Raw genomic sequence first — 22,334 nt, forward strand, 5'->3', positions numbered from 1 at the left:
ATATGTATGTTTGTGAGCAAGTGAAGAGGGTTGTGTTATTCAATTACCGAATCACACCCACACAACTGGTAACAACCGACTGCGATCCGTCGATTCCGCTGTTGAGGTCTTCAGCTGTCAAACCGCCAATTAATGGCCCAAAGCTGACCAACAAAGACTGTCGCAAAATATTTAAAACGTTTTCTACTATTATACTTTTACCCTTTGACTGGGAGTTCGAAAAATGTTGAAATCATAATAAATGACAAATGACAAAATCGACCAAAAAAGATATACTAAGTTTGGAATGCTGATGTTTAGGGAATTAAACCACAAGTTTTTAGAGGTATACCACTTGGAAATCGGATTGCTATGAGAAAAGTTATGGCCTTAAAAGTGCAGGTTTTAGGTCACTTTTCTGAAAAGCTATTTTTTGAAAATTTCGAAATGGGTAACCTCACAAAAAATGACAAAAAATCGACCAAAAAAATCGAAACCAAAATTTGAATGCAGATTTTTAGGGAATCAAACCACAATCTTTTAGAGGAATACCACTTGGAAATCGGATTTCTATGAATAAAGTTATGGCCTTAAAAGTCCAGGTTTTAGGTCACTTTTCTGCAAAGCTATTTTTGGAAAATTTCGAAATGGGAAACCCCATAAAAAATTTAAAAAAAATCGATAAAAAAGAAAAAATCAAAATTTAAATGCAGATTTTTAGGGAATTGAACCACAAGCTTTTAGAGGTATACTACTCCTAAATCGGATTGCTACGAGAAAAGTTATGGCATTAAAAGTGCAGGTTTTAGGTAACTTTTCTGCAAAACCATTTTCGAAAGTTTCGAAAAAAGTTTTGGCTAAGTTTTTTCAAATAACTTAAACACTGAGGGAGTAGTTTGCGTTGAAACCTTTATACAAGGAATACCAATACCAATTTATTCAGCATCGTTTAATAACTTCGGATATTCAAAAACAATTAGTCAGCTCAGAGCTTGTTTAAGGTTTCGGTTACCCGATAACAACTGTACCCCTAAATTTTCGACTATTAAAGTATTTATCCAGCTAGTGGTCGCACGCACCTCGGTCAGTCGTTTTTTGTGGGTGGATATTACGGCCTGTGCATTTTAATTGATGCGGGATTATGGGTGCCACAAAGCTAAGAGGCGACCAAAGGGTTGCCGAAATTAATTACCAAAATGGTTGTTAATTTTCATAATTACAGGTCTGTAGAGCTGGCTGGCACGACTTTTCCTTGGGGGAGAGAGATCGTGTGTAAGCGGAGGAGGAAGAATCGAAATTTGACGCTCGATAAAGCAACTTAATGGCAGGCCTCTGGAAACGCAAGAATTACGACGACGAGTTCAGGGAATGTCTTCCGGAGTAGTGTGACCCTCATACCTTGTCCCTGAGCCCCACATATATTTCCCATTCCCCTACGAGATGACCCAATTCTGGAGGCTTGAGAACAAAAGCAACCTACTTGTCATAATAAAAATTATACAAAAACCGGCATGTGTGTATGGCGCTTCCTCCTTCTCCTGATGGTTTTAATTTTTTTTTTTTTTTTGAAATTTGATCCCCTAATGTTGTTGGCAATCACGTGTTCCGACTTCGATTTACGTATCATTTGACCCCTTTTCCATTTTCCATTCTTGATACAAACCCCCTTTGGGGATCTAGAACCAAGAGCAGATGCACGCATTTTCGATTGGGAACCCGACCTTGTTTACAGTTCTTAGATTTCACAACAGCCCAACTAATTGAGGCCCAACTTGTTGAGGGACTCTGCCCAAATTGGAACACAAAAGAAACACTCACTAAGCTTTTTATGCGATTGAATATTTATTTGTTAATTGAACTGCTTCAAAGTTGTTCAGAGGCTGGTGAGGGCATTCTGCGAGGGGGAGTATTATTCATTACTCATCAGATTAGCAACAATTTTTAAGAACCACTTACAGCCAGATCGCCTAGGCCAGCATTCAGCTGTTTTATATAGGGGGCAGCGGCATCGGCAGCTGCGGCAATTGTCTTGGCACTGACAGCCTGGAAATCAAATGTATAACGATAACATTATCATCATGGTTTACAACAATTTTTGTCAGATATACTTACTCCTCCTTCGGCTATGATAGAAGCGCCATCAGACTAAGAAAAGAGGTTTATGGGATATATGTTTAAGTTTCGGTTATTGTGATCAATACTATAACTAAACAAAATTAAACCACATATGTATTAAATTCGTAAAACTTTAAACAACTTAGTTGGCTTCCCTAGGAGAGATATTCTTGCTACAGCATTTGTAGAAATAACTGCACCTTTCATTTCTTACTACACAAAATGGTTTTTATAAGTTTACTTATGAGTTCTCTCACTCCCTTTGGGTTCTTTAAAAATGTATAAATGTTTAAAAATTGTTTTTAGGGTAGGTTCAATCATTAATATTTCTATAAAACTAATACCTTGTTTTAAAACTTACCGAAAGACTGCGAGCTTGGGGACCGGTCTGCATTTGAACACTGAGACTGGTAATGGCATTCTATGAAGATTAATAATTAGACTTTATTGGAATGACTTTTATAGATCTGCAACTTACTGCCAAATCTCCTAGGCCAGTGCCAACTCCACCTAGGACATCACCTAGAAGATTGGTTGCCTCGGGTTGCATATAGTTATCCTCCACTTTTAGACTAGTGATGGCATTCTAGGAAAGATACATTGAAAATCTTCTTTAGATGAAAACCACCTAAATAGTTCCCTTACAGCCAGATCTCCCAAGGCGTTTCCCATATCACTGAGTATATTCAGAGTCGTTGGCTGAACGAAATCCGATTGGGAACTAGCCACAGCGTTTTCCAGTTGGTGGATGAGTTTCTCCCCAGCGACGGCCACTTGGGACACATCCCCCATTAGGGATCCAAAGTTCAGGGTACCAGCTTTCGCATTTTGGGCCACCAGGACGATGGCAAAAATGGTTAGGATTGTCGAAGACTGCATGTTGTTGCGTTTCGTAAATTCAATGAATTACTAATTAACTTCTGGTAGCCACATTGCATTTATAGGCCATTCTTATCTGAAAGGCTATGTGGGAGTTACCGACTTCTTTGACGCCGCCAATAAAAACAAATCACACTTAAGTGGTTAATGATTCCCGAGTGAGTGTCGGCAAATTTTGATTCTGATTGATTAGTTATTTGACTTAATTTCGGGGTATTCCTTACGGTATCTTTAATGTTATACAATCTTCAAAAGACAGTCTTAAGAGGGTCCTCATAACAGAAGACAAAAATAATCGCAGTTCATTTGTCCAGAAGTCAAAATAAACAATGAAAGTAGATTATCTAAAGTGCTGGTGTTTAAGTAAATTTAAAATGATTGTTTTTTTTAATTTGCTCGATTATTTATTGGATTAAATAAGTTTAAGGGAAGATATCCACTCTAAAATATTGCATGAAATATGTTGCCTGCAGCATGTGCTGCATCTCCAGCAATGTTGCCGGCGGCTTGGCCAATATCTCCGGCAATATTTCCAACGTCACCAGCGATATTTCCAGCAGCATTTGCAGCATCTCCGGCAACATTTCCAGCAGCATTTGCAACACTTCCAGCAATATTTCCAGCAGCATTTGCTGCATCTCCGGCAACATTGGTGGCAGCATTTGCTGCACTTCCAGCAATATTTCCAGCAGCACTTGCTGCATCTCCCGCAACATTTCCAGCAGCACTTGCAACACTTCCAGCTACACTTCCAGCGGCACTTGCAACATTTCCAGCAGCATTTGCTGCATCTCCAGCAACATTGCTGGCAGCATTTGCTGCATTTCCAGCAATGTTTCCAGCAGCATTTGCAGCATCTCCGGCAGCATTTCCAGCAGCACTTCCAACACTTCCAGCAGCACTTGCAGCATCTCCAGCTACTTTGCTGGCAGCGTTTGCTGCACTTCCAGCAATTTTACCAGCAGCATTTGCAGCATCTCCGGCAGCATTTCCAGCAGCACTTGCAACACTTCCAGCTGCACTTGCAACACTTCCAGCAGCACTTGTAGCATCTCCAGCTACTTTGCTGGCAGCATTTGCTGCGCTTCCAGCAATTTTACCAGCAACATTTGCTGCATCTCCGGCAGCATTTCCAGCAGCACTTGCAACACTTCCAGCAGCACTTGCAGCATCTCCAGCTACTTTGCTGGCAGCGTTTGCTGCACTTCCAGCAATTTTACCAGCAGCATTTGCTGCATCTCCGGCAGCATTTCCAGCAGCACTTGCAACACTTCCAGCTACACTTCCAGCTGCACTTGCAACACTTCCAGCAGCACTTGCAGCATCTCCAGCTACTTTGCTGGCAGCATTTGCTGCGCTTCCAGCAATTTTACCAGCAACATTTGCTGCATCTCCGGCAGCATTTCCAGCAGCACTTGCAACACTTCCAGCAGCACTTGCAGCATCTCCAGCTACTTTGCTGGCAGCATTTGCTGCGCTATCAGCAATTTTACCAGCAGCATTTGCGATCTTTTTTGAAACTTTAATGACATCTCCATCACTGGAACAGGTGCAAGCACAAGTAACGGAAGGGTTATCGTTACCACTAACGATTTCCCTCTTAGTGATTGATTTCTAGAAAACAAATTTTGAAGATTAAGAAAAGAAAGTATTTAAATAGAACATCATTTATAGATGTGATAGGTTAAATAATTGAGTTAAAATTAATCAAAAGGGCTTAGATAGTAAACAAACCTTAGTTTCGCCAGAGGTGCTCTAAAATAAAAAAAAAGACAAGAACTATTAAAAATATTGTATCTACCTTTATAGCGTAAGTTAACTTACTGAGGATTGCGAGGAACTAAGTTCCGCACTGGCTGCTTGTTCCTATTAAAAGGAAAAGAAAATCTTTTAAAATTACTTTTGACAAACTGCAGAAATTGTTTAGCTAACCGTTTTCTGGGAGACGTTGTGCCAAAAATGATTGGCGCTATTTGAGATTTCTTGTCCCAAAAGAGTGCCCTCATCTCCCAATTCTTGACCTAAAATATTGCCATCCTGTCCAAGTTCCCAACCGGAGGAAGCATCTGCCTATAAAGAAAATACATTTTATATTGCAAAATTAAGTCCTACTATATTATATTAGACTTACGGCAGCTTGGCCATATTGAATGATGGTTTTGGCAGCCTCTTGACCAAATTGAGCGCCCTCCTCCCCTAATTCATGTCCGAAAACGGAGGCATCTGGAGCGATTTCGGTGGCCTAACGTTGATTATTTAATAATTTAATTTAATTTTTTTTTTATTCTTAAAGTTTCCAAAATATTTTCCTACCAAAGTACTCAGCACACTTTTGGCGGTGATTTGGTGTTGTTCCAGTAGGAAAACCGCCAACAACAGACTGACTACTATAATTTTCATGTTTGGATATCGAACTAAAGATAATTCCGTATTTTTTCATGCCTTATATACCAAAAATATTGTATTTTTATCAAAGGTCTAAAGTCCTTATCTAAGACCCACTTGGTGATCAATCTACTTTAAACCCTATATGACTTTTAACAATTACTTCCTTAAGTTTTTTTGGTTAGGAAAGGAAAGTACCCAAAATAATACAAGATAAGGAATTTAGTGTCTCCTAGGTCTGGGCCGTTATCTGAAAGTGTCTGGCATTTGATTAAATACCTTAATTATGTTTTAAGTGCATATATAGGTAATGAACAAATTTAAAATTCATATTTTTTGTTATTACCTTTAAATAGTTATAGTTCGATTACAAACTAAATTCTTAATTTAATTTCTTCTTAATCGCAAACATGTATTGATAACCAATTGTGATTTACAATTTTTTAATAGCATGTTCATTGATTCTTACGATTTCAGTTTATTTTCTTTTAAATTGCTAACTTGATAACAAATTATGAATCCCAAATTGTTATTAGCTTGGGAATTTTGTTCTTATCAATCTACAATTTTCAGGTTTTTTTATTTGTGAATGAATTAGCAGTAAAAAGTTATTTTTATTATCAGTGAGTAAACATTTTGGCTTGGTTGGCGAAGTAAACAAAACAATACATGGTGAAATATTATAACTACATATCTTCACCTTTTAGCGGAAAGAATTTATAAGGATTGGACATTCCATTAGGAAGTAATCGCTTTCCTGTTCGTCGCATTTTTAGTTTTTTTAAAATAGTGTCTCGATCCAGAGACTTCTTTGGATTATGATAATTGTCAAATACAAAATTGAGGAAATACTCTGGTTCCTTTTTCTTCATTCCAGTCGATGGGCTTCTTCCTTTAGGTGGGTGAAAAGAGAAACGAATGTGGGCGTTTTTACCTGGATCGATGTTGAACACCTTTTTATCATGTCTGTTGTGATTTTTATCTTCTAAATTAGGCTGGAGAGATATCTTTAGTTAGTTCAACTTCACAGAAACATAAAGTTTTGCTCACAAGCTGTTTCTCCATTTCCCGACCGTTCTTTTCGCCAATTTCTTTTATATTTCTATAGGTGATTTTCTTTGCCTGGATGTGTTGAGCAAACAAAAGTAAAAAGGCAAGATATACTACTAAAAGGGCTGTCATCGTGGAACTGCTTTAAAGTAAATTAACTCAGAAAGGGCTTGTCTGGAAAATCATTTCGATACACTTAACTTCGATTCGAAGCACTGATTTTATTTAACTTTTAGTTTTCTAAAGTTCGATTATGTCTACTTTGGGGTTTTTAATATTGTTATGGTAGAGCCTATTCCAATTTTGTTGAGAAGAAAGATTGCAAAATGCAAAAAGGTACATCTATATATCGAGTTACATTTTTTATTGTATTAAATTAGACAAGATATCCAAAATAAGATTTTTCGTTCCCTTGGGAAGGGTAATTTGGTTTCTAATTTGATTGGTCTCCTTCTTTATGTAATCTCCCAATTTCGCCTGGAAAAAAAAGGGGAAACGTGAAAAATTTTAAATTTTTTTCGACCATAATTCATGAAAATTTAGCTCACGAATGTATCGGAAATGATGCGGGATTCTTCAGAATCGATTCCAAAGCCCGCTTCAAAATTCCTTTCCATAGATCCCATTGCTGCATCTATGTTATGTGTAATCTTAATGGCCTCATTGGAAAGACGTGACTGGATTTCCGGAAGTTGGGTTAAAATCAACAGGAGCAGGGCCACAGTCGCCACAGTTCCGCTCACCTGCATCATTTCATCCATTGGCAGCCTTAATAGCGGATCCGCTCGGTCAATATCTAATCCATTTAATCCCCGATTCTCCACAGAATCGCTTTAGGAAATCGCTTCGTTGCACCGCTCCAATCTCGGATCTTTCTCCCTGACAAATAGTCTGTGTCAGCTGCTATGGTTCTGAATCAAGCAATCGCTTTACGACGATTTTTATGCAGCCCGCCAGCGATTTGATAGATTTTTGCATAAAATGATTCCCAGCACTTCCGTTACGTGACATTTCGGGTGGTGTTCGCCAGCTCACTCGCCTAATGTAAACAAGTTATAAAACGCTCGTAAAATGCCAGTGCGAAAGCGAAACTATGGCCATATAAAAAGGCTATTAAATCTGTAGCTTCTGTTACTGTACTCTATAAAAAACGGAGGTAGAGCATGAATTTGCACAAGGAAATATTTAATACCCTTGCAAGCTTGCAAGAAATTTAACAATTACATAAAAATAAATTTGGTACTGATACAAAGAAAATGTTGTGATGTAAATGTAAAAAAAATAATATAATAATTACTTAAAGAAAAACTCCCCTTCTCGTCTATGTATTAAATATTTTGTTTTGATAAAACTAGTTGAAAATAAATTTTAATGTGATTTTGTAATTATAAGTATAAATTATAAGTGGCATAATGTATATACAATTTGTATTACCCTGTATAAGGGCATGCAAATCATACAACAAAAACAACAGCATATATTTTTTACGTCTTTGGCGAACTTTGCAAAATGTTGGAATCGTAAAATAACAAAGCGGGGTGCGACCTCAGGACATCAGAAGGGGGATAATAGCAAACGAAAGGGAAGTTAGAGTCAAAGGTGTCCCGAACCACTGCTGTAACCCCACCCCACTCTCATTATCGCAAAATCAAAATGCGTTTGTCAATGAATTAGAATCGCTTCGATGACGATGTCGCTCGTAAAGTTTTTGCTTCTGGTAGGATTGAACTATCGCTGAACTTTGCAAATAGTAAAATCGTAAAGCAACAATAAAGTACTGAGTGAGCGACCTTATGACCTTAAACAGCGGTCAATGCCGAAGGTTCTTAAAATAGCTTAGTGAATTTTCGAAGCAAAAATTTATTTTTCTTTATTTTAATCAAGGCGCCCATGCATTTACTAAATTTCTTTACCTACTTTTATTCTTACTACTTTTTTTGAACAAGCCTCGGCAACACTGCTCAAAGACCAACCCCAAAATTATGCCAGCAATCCCGTAGCATATGAACTCAACAGCTGCTATATTGAAATTATTCATTTGACACGAAACGTTCACAGGCAGCGTGGCCGAGCGGTCTAAGGCGCTGGTTTTAGGCACCAGTCCGAAAGGGCGTGGGTTCGAATCCCACCGCTGTCACAGTTTTTTTCTTTTTTTTAGAACTTGAAAAAATAAATGAAAGAATATAAACAATTAGATTAAGTACATCATATAAATAAGTACAAGTAAATAAGTGTTGAAAGTTAAGTTATTCAGAAGGTGCTAAAAAACAAGTGTTATTTTAATTATCTCGTTTATCTTTTTTTAGCATGTGCTAATAACTTACTCAGCATTTGTAAAAGATTGTATTAAGGTTAACTTAAAAGTTTTTAATTTATAATTTATATATATTGTGTTGAGAATAATAATTTCTACCGGGCGCAACATTACCCTAAGATTTTTCAGTGTACCACTTTTTTGTTCAAAATAGAAACAAAGAAAAACAAAAGTTCTAAAGAAACCTGCTTTAAAGTAAGGGTTATTAATTGTGTCATTTGTTGCTCTAATTTGGTAAATATGTTATGGCTTATGAGGTTTTATGGCTTAAGAACCTGACTAAATACATTCTGCTTAACTCTATAAAGTGTGATTAATTTTTGTTTAACTTAAAGCTTAACTCAGTTTATGTGTTAAACGTTCAAATGGAGCTAATTCTTTTTTCAGACCGTCAAAGCAAAATTTAGAAAAGAACAACAGCTTGAATGTGTTATTAGCGATTAAATAAAGTATTTTATGTAAAAAATTTATATTAGCGTATGTGTAATTACAAACACAATTACCAGCGAGTAATTGCATAAATAGAATCTATGTTCTATTTTTAGAAAATAAACACTGTTTTTGTCGAGAACCTTTTGTTTTGTAGGTGGCAGATGGCGCTTCGTTGAGGCAGCGTGGCCGAGCGGTCTAAGGCGCTGGTTTTAGGCACCAGTCCGAAAGGGCGTGGGTTCGAATCCCACCGCTGTCAAGTTGAAATTTTTTTCCACCATTTAACAGCGGATGCTGAGTTATTTTACATATACCACGCCTAATTAGACATCGCGAAACGGGACAAAGCCACGAACTCTGACCTGGGGCCCTTTTTTCCGGGGTACAAAGACTTCGCTTATCTGGCGCTGACATTTACCGCGTGCTGCGTTTTAACTTCGCCGTCTGCTCAACCCTTTTTGCGGTAACATGTTGATCCCGTTAACAACCCGCAAACGAAAGGGAAATGTCAGGAAATTAAAGGGTTTGCTCGGGTTTCAGCCTTTGAAATCAAATGGATAAAAGTATCAAATGTCCAAAATGTATCCCGTGGTTATTTCCGGGCACCAACTGACTCTTAAATACCACAAAGATTGTTTTTGCTAGATATTTCGAAGAAACATTGAGTTCTGTGGGCAATAAACCAATTCGAAGCTCATTTACAAGCTGCACAGAGAAAAAGAAATTATTAAAAATAAAAAAAAAAAATGAATATAAAGAAAATATAAATTTAATAACAAAAGTATAGTTCAATGCGTTCAATAAGCTTAAGTTTGTTTTTGTCACTTTAAAAACGCAGCTTACGTAGTATATTTTTTAAATGTGAGTAAAGGTTAGTCGTTTAAAAGTCATTTAAAGAAATAATCTTGGTTTTCATTTGGCATCTTAGTTTTGCATCAATAAATGTTTAGTACGTTGAACTTGGATGCCTAAAAAGTGAAAACTTGAACTTTAATAATTTCTTATCAATTTGAAAGATTTCTTGATATTATAAAATTTATTGGAAATTCGTATTAAATTATTTGTCTTCGTATTATATTTTTTCCCCTTGCTTATGGAAATTTTTCAGAATCTTCTCCGCATTAGGAACTGGTTTACATATGTGGACGACACCGGGCTGAACCTCGTTAGTTGGTAAATCACCAGGCATCCCGGGGAATGACGGATTTTGTTCTGCCGGTGGACTTTGCATGATATACAGTTGTTGTAGTTGCCATATATCATTTACAAGTACAGGTCTCTTGCAGATGATGCATGACAAACGGGCAAACCCACTAAATGAATGCAAGCACCTAATTAGATACATATACCCTTGAATTTGTCACGTCATAAACGGATTCCAATTTATTTAGAACATATATTGCATGTCAGGTTGATGAGTAACTCCGGTACAATTAGGCTGAATCCTATTGGTCAAATATTTCTGACGTAGCCAGGAATTTCTAGCCATCGTCATTGACTTGAGGTCTTTGGATCCCCAAGTTCGTTGCACCCAAAATGAGAGGTAAGCATAAATTTGGAGCTGAAAACCCTGAGTGTCACCCAGTGACACGCATCTTTAAGATACATATACCTAATACTAGCCACTTGCTTATGATTTAACCGCAGAGCGGAGAACAGTGGCGCCTATTGATAAACCCGATCTAAAGATACGATCGAGAACCGAGAGCGCAGTCAACGATGCTGAAGCTGCGGCTATAAAAGCTCGGACCAACTCCAGGTATCTCACAGTCTGTTTTATCGGTCAGCTGGAAACGATCCAACTCGGAAGTTATCGTTACTAAAATATAAGCAAAAATGAAAGTGTTCGCGGCGGTTTTTCTTTGTATTCTGATTGCCCACGAGGCCAAAGCCCAGTGTGAGTGTTAAGCGAATTTAAACGGTCCACTGACCATTGAAAAATCCCCAAAATCAAGGGGAAATCGCACAAGTGCACTTCTAATTGAGCCGGTTGGACCTGTTGGCCGGGAACATTGCACGCGCCGAGTTAAAAAGTGGGCAGTGCCCGGAGTCAAACGACTTGTGGTCAAGATGTTACTGCATTTAAGAAAATAGGATAAAAATCACAATCAGTTTGAAAATTTCCCATCCAATTTACAGATTATGACGTTGGTATATTATCCTTCTATTTCACAACATAGTTGATTTATTTGAGCTTTTTAAGGTAATCTTTGTAAATTAGCTCAAAATTAATTAAATTGAAACTAAACTAACTATTTAGTTAAAATAATAACATCATCTTTTTCACTTTGTCTGTTCAAACATAATTTTAAATTCTACTCTAAACCTTAATAAAGATTATTTTAAAGACAGCAAAAGCCCGCAATAGCTAATAACATTTTATTTCAAGTTGAATTTAAATTTCCAAAGCGTATCTTCAACAAAAATGTCAAGATAGATTTTATTTTATTCAGCTCAAATCCAAATTTGGATTCTTAAATTAATTTCATAATTAAATGCAAGGCGAAACAAATTATCTTAAAGTTTCTTTGAGTGTGTCATGATCAATCTGCGAAGACTTGACCACCGGCTTTAACCGCAGGAATGTCAGAAGAGGCGCGTGCATCTCGGGGCATCCCCTGGAGAACCAGATTATAATATATTTATCTCGTTTGCAGATGCGCGATGCGTGAATCCCAACCAAAGGCAGGGACTCTGTGTGCACATAAACGAGTGCCAGACTCTGTATTCTGTGTTGCAGCAGGACAGATTGACCGATCTGCAGAGGAAGTTCATTAAGTCCTCGGCCTGTGGAATGGGCGCTGATAATCTTCCCTTTGTCTGCTGCACTCAGGATACGGGTTATGTCAGGAACCAACGCAGAACTATCTCTTTTCCGGACTACGATGGCTTCGGTGGCGATTGGGAGGAGGAGAGGTCGAAGAGTTTTGGCTTTTCCAGGCAAGAAAATCGTCCATGGAGCTTTGGAGATCAGCAGGGCAGGGAAAGGAATTCAGTCCAGAGGACGTCGACTGGTGTTGATGGCTCCAGCTTGCTTCCCCAACCGCCCTCCTGCGGGGGCGTGGCCATCAGGAATCGGATTTATGATGGCAAGGACACCGATCTCAATGAATTCCCCTGGATGGTTTTGTTGGAGTATCGCAATCGAAACGGGGGTCTGTCCACCAGCTGCGCAGGATCCCTGATCAATCAGCGTTATGTCATCACAGCTGCCCATTGTCTAACTGGAAGAATCGAACGCGAAATCGGACCACTGTAAGTATTTATAGGTTGATATTATGTCCAGGGGGTTTTTTTTTATAAGGATTTATGGTGTACAGAAGCTGCGGCGGGGACTTTTTATATTCTTTAAAGAAGCTTCGCTGTTTTGTCTCTTAAAAATTATGTCGGTGATTTATGAGGCGGGGTTAGACACTTATTTGAATCATTCTTATGACCCTTATTCAGAATTCAACAGTTTCAGTGAAGAAAATAGATTTTCTGTTACTAAAAGTTAGTGTGGATTCTTACTATGCATATACTCCAACCCTAATATAAGATTTAGACATTTGTAAATGAAGGTAAATGGGACTTTCCTTTTGAACGCAAGTGTGTTTTAATATCTTAAAGATTTCTGTAAACTTACTAAGTGACTTTTATTGTTTTGTGTACATAAATGTATTTCAAAAGTCCCTAAGATTTAGACAGGTGATGTCACGGGTGATGTTTGTTAACGTAGAATAAGGGGACTTTAAAAGCCACTTTTCTTATTATTCATTTTAAAAGAGATCCCGAATATTCCGAAATTATTAATGACTGTTGATGTTTGTGACTACAGCATTAGGGGATTTACTATAGCTCTCACGAACCGATTCATGAATGGGCGGCAGTTCAATAGCCCAATAGCCGGTGAATCAAGTTTCAATATTACGCGTATTAAGACTACTACTCTCTAATCCAGTTTTGCTGGGTGGGCGAAAGTGGCTTATTCATGCATATTTGTGTTACAATTCCGCGAACTCGGCTGCATTCTCCGGCTAAGTCACTAAACGAGACCTAAGGGATCCCCAAGATAAGTCTTGGCCAATTTCAAGAATGTTAATTAACTTCTAACCAGCCAGATGCGAGGTGTTTTGCCGCTTGCTAACTTGTTTTGATGACTCACTAACTCAGTGTTCGGGTTCTCGATTCGCTTCGCTCTCGATATCGCCGTTGGCCAGGCCCCAATTAGCGTGTTAATTCTAGTGTTTAATGGCTTAAATGCTCATTAATTGTTTTTTTTCTTTTTTGTTTCAGTGCCTCCGTGAGATTGGGCGAGCATGACACACGTACGGCCGTGGATTGCCCAGCCGGCGGAGGAAGTTGCGCCCCGGAGGTTCAGCGTTTGGGCTTCGACGAGATCCGGGCCCACGAAGGATATAGCGAGCAGTCCAAGAACCAAGTGCACGATATTGGTTTGATTCGTTTGGAGCGGAATGTCCGCTACTCGGATAACATTCGACCTATTTGCTTGCCCTCGTCTGTGGGTCCGGAGGCGCGGCAAGTCGGTCAGCAATTCACGGTGGCTGGATGGGGCCGTACTCTCAAGATGGCCCGTAGTCCGATCAAGCAAAAGGTGACCCTCAACTATGTGGACCCCGCCAAGTGTCGCCAAAGGTTCTCGCAGATCAAGATCGCCGTGGAATCCACTCAACTCTGTGCCGGCGGACAGTTCCGACAGGACAGCTGCGATGGCGACTCCGGCGGACCTCTGATGCGATTCCGTGGCGATTCCTGGGTCCTGGAGGGCATCGTGTCCTTTGGCTACAAGTGCGGTCTGAAGGATTGGCCCGGTGTCTACACGAACGTTGCTGCGTACGACATCTGGATCAGGCAGAATGTGCGGGCTTAGAAGCGATTCAAACTTACTCAAGCTCAAAGCCAAAATTGTGATCTTAACTATACTAAGTTTAGCATAAAACTTACCATAGAATTGTATAACCCTTTGGAATATTTATAAAAATTTTACATAAATCAGACTTATATGGGTATATTTGCTAGCAAACATGGACTCTTTGTTACCTTCCAGCTTTTACTCCCACAACTCTCGTCGCCTGTGAAATTAAAACAAAAAAACAATAATGTGCCTTCATTTGATGAACAGTGCCTGCCACAGTGTTTCATAAAGAAACAAAGCAGATTGCCCGATTCACAGACGCAGTGCCTTCGGACCTTCCAATGTGTATATGGCAAGAAAAACCGAATCTTTGCATGGATCATTATTATGATTTTAATAGAATATCTCCCTGGCATTTGGCCTTTGGCCCATAATGCGTCCGCTGGTTCAAGCTGAGTATGAAATCAGCTTGTGACATTAAATATGCATTAATCTCTGTGTATTACCCAAAAAGAATTTATTTCCACAAATAAAAAAAAATAAAATTAAAAGTCTCTTATCTTTGCTTCTGTTCGATGCAATCTCCGACGCCTGTGTTTTTTTTTGCGACCACGGTCAAAGAATCTCCCGGCTATAAAAGCTCGTAAACAGATAAGCTGACCATCAGTTTTTTTCGAACACTTGGAATAGATCGACGCCAAGAGTGATGAAAAACAATTACGGAATAATGAAAGTATTAGCTGCTGTTTTATTGTGCATTCTGGTTGTCGGCGAGGCTCGTGCTCAGTGTAAGTGAACTTTAAAAAATATTATAGAAATCGAAAAAATGGAAGAAAACGTGACATAACCCTTGTTTTGGTCGTGCGTAACGGCAAGCGGTGACTTAAAGATACATTGTTCTTAATTATTTAAACAAAAGATCATCGAAATAAAACCCTGTTTTTTAAGAAAATCTAATTGCTTTAATCTCTCTTGAAGATTCTGGATGTCGAAACCCCAATCAACGGACTGGACTTTGTGTCCATATCTCCTTGTGTCCGACCCTTAATTCCGTTTTGGAGAAGAGCAGCCTGACCGATTCGGAGAAGCTATTCGTCCAGCAATCCCGTTGCGGAAATAGGAAGAATAACCAGATCTTTGTCTGCTGTACTAGAGATAAAGATTTTGACAGAACTGTTCCTATTTGGGATGGCAATACCAATTTTGTTAGCAGGCCTCCTCCCATTTTAGATAACGAACCTTCTAATTTGCTTCCTGATCAAGATTCTTGTGGAGGTGATATCGTCAGCCCCAAAGTCCTGAATGGAGAAGAAGCGGTACCCAGTGAGTTTGCCTGGATGGTATTGTTGGAGTATCGTCCCCTAAATGGAGGTCAACTGCAAACGAATTGTTCGGGATCTCTGATCAATCGCCGATACGTTTTAACAGCAGCTCACTGCCTCACTGGATATCATGTGAGATACATCGGGACACTGTGAGAAATTGCCTTTGTAAAATGTACTTTATTGTCAATAATATTGCCTGTTTTTTTCAGTGTATCTGTGAGATTGGGAGAGCATGATACACGTACCGCTGAGGATTGCCAAGAAAGAAAGTGCTATTCAGAGGTTGTACAAATGGGAATTGAAGAGATCCATTATCACGAAAACTATATCGACGGAGACAATTACTTGAACGATATTGGTTTGCTCCGTTTGGAGCATAAGGTTTCCTATTCGCCAACAATTCGACCTATCTGTCTGCCGTCGACTGTGGGCAGAGTGTGGATGCAAGCCGGTCAGAAGTTGACCGTGGCAGGATGGGGTCGCACTATGCAAGGCAACAGTAGTTTCACGAAGCAGAAAGTCCAGCTCGACTTGTGGGATAACGATCTGTGCAATCGTCGATACCTAAGTAGATACACTACCGTGGAACTTAGTCAGATTTGCGCCGGCGGAAAGAAGGACATTGACAGCTGTGAAGGGGATTCCGGCGGACCACTGATGTTATTCCATCGAGGTGTTTGGGTCCTGCAGGGAATTGTGTCCTTTGGGTACCTTTGTGGTGCGGAGAATTGGCCGGGTGTCTACACAAGAGTTTCTTCTTACGACGCCTGGATCAAGGAGAAAATGAGGCCTTAGAAGCGAATCAAACTCCACCTTATGTATAAACAAACATAAAAACGAAACAATAAAAATATAAGTTTATCAAAAGAAAATTCTGATTTCCTAGCTTATTTATTTTATTTGGCGTGGAATATTCTATACAAAATACAGATCGCAATGAATTTTCCTTGATGGTTCTATTTCAGTATCGTAAATGTTCAGGAAATTATTTTTCAGTATGCAACGAGTTGGTCGAGTTGATCTACCTATGATGCAACTTAAAATTATAACATTTCATTTTGTATGGCCGATTGTTCGGAATCGCTGATCTATAAGAAATATGTATGCTTTTTGTTTGGCAAGACACGTAATGAACTTATTCTTTGATCATTTTAAGGTGTTGTTTCTTATTTTTAAATATACTTTTAATGGTCTTTGTGATATTGGGCAAACAGGACATTCCTTCCAAGTAAAAGTCTGGTATAAACATTTTTTTCAGCTCCCTCATGTTCCAAGTTGGAAAATCAATAAAAAGTTGAAAAATCTCTTAGCAGTAAAATTTTGTTGAGTTTAAAAAATCCAAAAAGGTGTGCACACAAACAAACATATAGCTTTAATTTCGCAATTCTTTATGGCGATACGAATATAATATAATTACCTTTGGCCGACAAAATTTCCCTCGCCTGTTATAACATTTTTATGATTTGCTGGGAATTTCTAATTAATCTTAATGGGACATCAAACTTTCCGATTGCAAACCGAAAGAGCGCATGCAGTCCAGTACGCTTTGCCTATAAAAGCTCATGCACTTCGGTTATCTTTTAAAGAACCTGGAACCATTCAAAGGCGAGAGTGATCAAACAAAGCATAGCGAAAATGAAAGTGTTCATTGCTGTTTTTATCTGCATGCTGATTGTCCGCGAGGCTCGTGTCCAGTGTAAGTGAAAAAAACATAGTGCAAGTCCCAGCTAAACAAAATTGTATTTTAATCGCGCAGATTTAGAATGCCGAAATCCCAATCAACGGATGGGGCGTTGTATAAATATCAACTTGTGTCCGGCACTGGTATCCGTGTTGAAGAAGAGCAGTTTGACCGATTCGGAGAGGCAATTTGTACAACAATCCCGTTGTGAATATGACAGAAACGACCCGGTCTTTGCCTGCTGTACTGAGGATACCGATTTTGTTAGGACTTCTGCTGCCATTTCAGTTGCCGAACCTTCTAATTTACTTCCTGATCAATATTCTTGTGGAGGTGATATTGTCAGCCCCAAAGTCCTGAATGGACAAGAAGCTGTACCGAGTGAGTTTTCATGGATGGTATTATTAGAGTATCGTCCCCCAAATGGAGGTGAACTGAGAACCAACTGTTCGGGTTCGCTAATCAACCGCAGATACGTCTTATCAGCAGCTCACTGTCTCTATGAATATCATTTGAGACAGGTCGGAACACTGTGAGAAAGTGCCTTTGTAAAATGTACTTTATTGTCAATAATATTGCCTGATTTTTTTAGTGTCTCTGTGAGATTGGGAGAGCATGATACACGTACCGCTGAGGATTGCCAAGGAAGAAAATGCTATTCAGAGGTTTTAAGAATGGCCATTGAAGAAAAACACATTCACGAAGATTATGTCGGAGGATCCAATAACTTGAACGATATTGGCATACTCCGTTTGGCGAGTATGGTTTCCTATACGCCAAAATTCGACCTATATGTCTGCCCTCGACTGTGGGCAGAGTAAGGATGCAAGACGGTGATCGGTTGACAGTTGCAGGATGGGGTCGTACATTGGATGAAATCAGTAGTCCCACTAAACAGAAAGTGCTGGTCCCCCTTTGGAAGTATGACAAGTGTCGCAAAATATACTTATCAGCGAAAATCGCCGTGGGACCCAGTCAGATTTGCGCCGGTGGAGAAGATCTGGTTGATAGCTGCAATGGAGATTCTGGAGGCCCACTGATGTCATTCCATAAAGGTGTTTGGGTCCTGCAGGGAATTGTGTCCTTTGGGTACAGATGTGGTGCAAAGAATTGGCCGGCCATCTACACCAATGTTTCTGTATATGATTCTTGGATTAGGGAAAAAATGAGGCCTTAGGAGGAAATTAAAATTGGTGCTATTTAGAATAACAGAGAGCATGAATTATAATCACTGCAAGGATTTAGCCAAGAATAAATATTACAAATGAAAAAAAGACCTCTGACTTGTTTATGGAATTATTGCGACTTCTATGTTTTTACTTTCTGTTGCACTGAGGATACGGGTTATGCCAGAAACCAGTGCAGGACACGTTTTAAGACTATGATCAAGCAGAAAAATCGGCCCTGGTGCTTCGAAGACCAGGAGGCCTTGCTTCCCCAGCCGCCCATCTGCGGGGGCGTGGCCACCAAGAACGCCAGGAACCGAATTTACAATGGCAAGGACACCGATCTCAATGAATTTCCCTGGATGGTTTTGTTGGAGTACCACAACCGAAACGGGAGTCTGTCCATCGGCTGCGCAGGCTCCCTGATCACTCAGCGGTATGTCCTCACAGCTGCCCATTGTCTAACGGGAAGAATCGAAAGCGAAATCGGACAACTGTAAGTATATAAGGGAAACATTGTGTACAGGAATTAATTTGTACAGAAGCAGGTGGCGGGACTTTATTATATATTTCATGGAATCTAAGTTATTTATGAAAGGCAGGACAGCAAAAAGTTAATAATAGGCTCTGCTCAAGCTTCAATTAGCTGGTTAATTTTAGTGTTTAATGGCTTAAATGCTCATTAATTTGTTGTTTTCTTATTTGTTTCAGTGCCTCCGTGAGATTAGGCGAGCATGACACACGTACGGCCGTGGACTGCCTAGCTGGCGGAGGAAGTTGCTCGAAGGTTCAGCGTTTGGGCTTCGCCGAGATCCGGGCCCACGAAGGATATAGCGAGCAGTCCAAAAACTATGTGCACGATATTCGGTTTGATTCGTTTGGAGCGGAGTGTCCGCTACTCGGATAACATTCGACCTATTTGCTTGCCCTCGTCTGTGGGTCCGGTCAGCAATTCACGGTGGCTGGATGGGGCCGTACTCTCAAGATGGCCCTTAGTCCCATCAAGCAAAAGGTGACCGTCAACTATGTGGATCCCGCCAAGTGTAGCCAAAAATACTGGGGTATCGAAATATACGTGAAATCCACACAACTCTGTGCCGGCGGAAAGTTCGGGAAGGACAGCTGCGGTGGCGACTCTGGCGGACCTCTGATGCGATTCCGTGGCGATTCCTGGGTCCTGGAGGGCATCGTGTCCTTTGGCTACAAGTGCGGTCTCAAGGATTGGCCCGGTGTCTACACGAACGTTGCTGCGTACGACATCTGGATCAGGCAGAATATGCGGGCTTAGAAGCGATTCGAACTTCCACAAGCCCCAAGTCAAAATTTTGGTCTTATCTATTCTATTAACTATTCTTTTTTTAATACCAATTTTACTTATATCATATTATTCTATATATTTCTTTAACAAATTTTGGTCTTATCTATTCTATTATACCAATTTTACTTATATTATTTTATTCTTTAACAAATTTTGGTCTTATCTATTCTATTAACTATTCTATTTTAAATACCAAATTTTCATATATCATATTATTCTATATATTTCTTTAACAAATTTTGGTCTTATCTATTCTATTATACCAATTTTACTTATATTATTTTATTCTTTAACAAATTTTGGTCTTATCTATTCTATTAACTATTCTATTTTAAATACCAAATTTTCACATATCATTTTATTCTATATATTTCTTTAACAAATTTTGGTCTTATCTATTCTATTAACTATTCTTATATCATTTTATTCCATGCAAATAAAGGCACTATTTGTCTATATTAACGTTGAACCCCATTTATTTTAGATTATCAAGCTTTCTGCCATAGAATGACAAATATATTTTGCCGGTTTTTTTTATTTTTTTCGATAATTATTATTTATTATCGGGAATTTCCTGAAAGGCATTTTAAACCGATGCGATCAAGAGAGCAGGCTTCGAAGCTAATAATAAACAAAACTAATAAACAGATTACGTACTTGCCAGCTTTAAGAGAGCCAGATAAAAGTAAAATATATTTTTCTAAGATCTAAAACTTTAATCTATACAATTTAAATTATAAGATGCATATATCGATAATGTATGTTAGCTATGTCGTCTTTGCGCTGCATTTTGCGATCGTTTCTATGCAGCTATATGATATTGTTCTCCGATTTTAATTAAATTAAAACCGTAATTCCATTATCTTTATTTATTACTAAGACCCAAAGAACAAAAAAAAATTAAAGACAACAAAGTTATAATTTTTTGAATTTTGTTTTCCGATATAATACCCTCTGCAAGGGTATAAAAATCAAATTAACCGATTCAGAGGTGCAATGTCTTCGGACATCCCAGCATAGATAGCCGAATATTTACATGCAGCAGGATACCGATTTTCGCAGGATGCCTCCTTGCCTTTGTCCTTAGGCCTCTTATGCGGTTTAGGGATAACACTTCACTCCCCTGGTTCAAGCTAAATATGAAAGTTGTGATCTTATATATGCATTAATAACTGGGTATTACTCAAAAAAAATGTATTTCCACAAATAAGAAACAATAAATTTGCCAGTCTCTTATCTTTAATTCTGTTCGATGCAATGTCTGATGCCTGTTTTTTTTTGGCGACCACAATCACTGAATCTCCGGCTATAAAAGCTCGTAAACAGATAAGCTGACCATCAGTTTTTTTCGAACACTTGGAACAGATCGACGTCAAGAGTGATGAAAAACAATTACGGAATAATGAAAGTATTAGCTGCTGTTTTATTGTGCATTCTGATAGTCGGCGAGGCCCGTGCTCAGTGTAAGAGAACTTTAAAAAATATTATAGAAATCGAAAAAATGGAAGAAAACGTGACATAACCCTTGTTTTGGTCGTGCGTAACGGCAAGCGGTGACTTAAAGATACATTGTTCTTAATTATTTAAACAAAAGGTCATCGAAATGAAACCCTTTTTTTAAGAAAATCTAATTGCTTTAATCTCTCTTGAAGATTCTGGATGTCGAAACCCCAATCAACGGACTGGACTTTGTCTCCATATCTCCTTGTGTACGACCCTTATTTCCGTTTTGGAGAAGAGCAGCCTGACCGATTCGGAGAAGCTATTCATCCAGCAATCCCGTTGCGGAAATAGGAAGAATAACCAGATCTTTGTCTGCTGTACTAGAGATAAAGATTTTGACAGAACTGTTACTATTTGGGATGGCAATACCAATTTTGTTAGCAGGCCTCCTCCCATTTTAAACCATTTTAATTTGCTTCCTGATCAAAATTCTTGTGGACGTGATATCGTCAACACCAAAATCCTGAATGGAGAGGAAGCGGTACCCAGTGAGTTTTCCTGGATGGTATTGTTGGAGTATCGTCCCCCAAATGGAGGTGATCTAGTAACCAAGTGTGCGGGATCGCTGCTCAATCGTCGATATGTTTTAACAGCAGCTCACTGTCTGGTTGATACACCGTAAGAAGCTCGCTTTTAAACATTTGTTTGTAGTGAATAATATTTTTTCTGATTTTAGGGTCTCTGTAAGATTGGGTGAGCATGACACTCGTACCGTTGAGGATTGCCAAGGAGGAATATGCTATTCAGAAGCTGTAACAATAGGCATTGAAGAAATACACAGTCACGAAAGATATGTCGGCGGATCCAATAAACTGAACGATATTGGCATACTCCGTTTGGCGAGAATGGTTTCCTATTCGTCAACAATTGGACCTATATGTCTGCCCTCGATTGTGGGCAGAGTAAGGATGCAAGCCGGTCAGCATTTCACCGTGGCAGGATGGGGTCGTACTTTGGATGGCATCAGTAGTCCCACCAAACAGAAAGTGCAGGTTCGCCTTTGGGAGTATGAGGATTGTCGTCCTAAATACTTATCTAAGAAGATCGCCTTGGAACCCATTCAGATTTGCGCTGGAGGTGAAGATCTGGTTGATAGCTGCGATGGAGATTCTGGAGGACCATTGATGTCATACCACAAGGGTGTTTGGGTCCTGCAAGGAATCGTGTCTTTAGGGTACAAATGTGGTCAAAAGGGTTGGCCTGCAGTCTACACCAACGTGTCTGTATATGATTCTTGGATTAGGGAAAAAGTGAGGCCTTAGGAAGAAATTACAATGTCCCGTTTGGTGCTTTTTACAAACAAAATAATGAATTTGCTAAAAATAAATATGTGTT

At 39.1% G+C, this 22,334-nt stretch overlaps 6 protein-coding genes, 2 non-coding genes and 1 pseudogene across 9 annotated transcripts; 6 read left to right on the forward strand and 3 right to left on the reverse strand.

Annotated features, from left to right (window-relative positions):
- Positions 1 to 1,802: 1,802 nt before the first annotated feature.
- LOC108037606 lies at positions 1,803 to 2,983 on the reverse strand. Its single transcript, XM_017114225.2, has 6 exons — positions 2,740 to 2,983; positions 2,573 to 2,680; positions 2,456 to 2,515; positions 2,092 to 2,124; positions 1,936 to 2,022; positions 1,803 to 1,873 (listed from the first exon to the last, which is right to left on the reverse strand). Exons 1-6 carry the CDS (start codon positions 2,971 to 2,973, stop codon positions 1,853 to 1,855), a joined length of 543 nt encoding a protein of 180 aa, XP_016969714.2. The 5' UTR covers positions 2,974 to 2,983; the 3' UTR covers positions 1,803 to 1,852.
- A 371-nt stretch (positions 2,984 to 3,354) lies between these two features.
- Positions 3,355 to 5,403, reverse strand: LOC108043742 (circumsporozoite protein). The gene is made up of 6 exons (XM_044458524.1): positions 5,287 to 5,403; positions 5,105 to 5,215; positions 4,906 to 5,043; positions 4,798 to 4,839; positions 4,708 to 4,728; positions 3,355 to 4,587 (listed from the first exon to the last, which is right to left on the reverse strand). The coding sequence occupies exons 1-6, from the start codon at positions 5,371 to 5,373 to the stop codon at positions 3,415 to 3,417; spliced, it is 1,572 nt and encodes a 523-aa protein (XP_044314459.1). The 5' UTR covers positions 5,374 to 5,403; the 3' UTR covers positions 3,355 to 3,414.
- A 1,342-nt stretch (positions 5,404 to 6,745) lies between these two features.
- On the reverse strand, positions 6,746 to 7,595 carry LOC108043741. Of its 2 annotated transcripts, XM_044458689.1 has the most exons (3): positions 7,152 to 7,595; positions 6,957 to 7,085; positions 6,746 to 6,885 (listed from the first exon to the last, which is right to left on the reverse strand). In XM_044458689.1, exons 1-3 carry the CDS (start codon positions 7,167 to 7,169, stop codon positions 6,772 to 6,774), a joined length of 261 nt encoding a protein of 86 aa, XP_044314624.1. In that variant the 5' UTR covers positions 7,170 to 7,595; the 3' UTR covers positions 6,746 to 6,771. The 2 variants fall into 2 exon arrangements, with proteins under 2 accessions (XP_044314624.1, XP_016978042.2); XM_017122553.2 differs by having other exon boundaries at positions 6,957 to 7,592.
- Positions 7,596 to 8,465: 870 nt separating this feature from the next.
- Trnal-uag lies at positions 8,466 to 8,545 on the forward strand. Its single transcript has one exon. It is a non-coding gene; the product is annotated as a tRNA-Leu (tRNA).
- A 785-nt stretch (positions 8,546 to 9,330) lies between these two features.
- Positions 9,331 to 9,410, forward strand: Trnal-uag. Its single transcript has one exon. It is a non-coding gene; the product is annotated as a tRNA-Leu (tRNA).
- Positions 9,411 to 10,936: 1,526 nt separating this feature from the next.
- Positions 10,937 to 14,148, forward strand: LOC108043748 (serine protease 7-like). Its single transcript, XM_044458497.1, has 3 exons — positions 10,937 to 11,048; positions 11,809 to 12,406; positions 13,427 to 14,148. Exons 1-3 carry the CDS (start codon positions 10,988 to 10,990, stop codon positions 14,019 to 14,021), a joined length of 1,254 nt encoding a protein of 417 aa, XP_044314432.1. The 5' UTR covers positions 10,937 to 10,987; the 3' UTR covers positions 14,022 to 14,148.
- Positions 14,149 to 14,685: 537 nt separating this feature from the next.
- Positions 14,686 to 16,126, forward strand: LOC108042513 (serine protease 7-like). Its single transcript, XM_017120839.1, has 3 exons — positions 14,686 to 14,794; positions 14,985 to 15,480; positions 15,541 to 16,126. The coding sequence occupies exons 1-3, from the start codon at positions 14,713 to 14,715 to the stop codon at positions 16,124 to 16,126; spliced, it is 1,164 nt and encodes a 387-aa protein (XP_016976328.1). The 5' UTR covers positions 14,686 to 14,712.
- A 2,267-nt stretch (positions 16,127 to 18,393) lies between these two features.
- Positions 18,394 to 19,466, forward strand: LOC108042511 (annotated as a pseudogene).
- Positions 19,467 to 20,898: 1,432 nt separating this feature from the next.
- Positions 20,899 to 22,261, forward strand: LOC108042510 (serine protease 7-like). Its single transcript, XM_017120837.1, has 3 exons — positions 20,899 to 20,959; positions 21,149 to 21,617; positions 21,676 to 22,261. Exons 1-3 carry the CDS (start codon positions 20,899 to 20,901, stop codon positions 22,259 to 22,261), a joined length of 1,116 nt encoding a protein of 371 aa, XP_016976326.1.
- The last annotated feature ends 73 nt before the right edge of the window (positions 22,262 to 22,334 follow it).

Source organism: Drosophila rhopaloa, unplaced genomic scaffold (genome assembly GCF_018152115.1).
Source record: "Drosophila rhopaloa isolate 14029-0021.01 unplaced genomic scaffold, ASM1815211v1 contig_167, whole genome shotgun sequence".
NCBI lineage: Eukaryota > Metazoa > Arthropoda > Insecta > Diptera > Drosophilidae > Drosophila > Drosophila rhopaloa.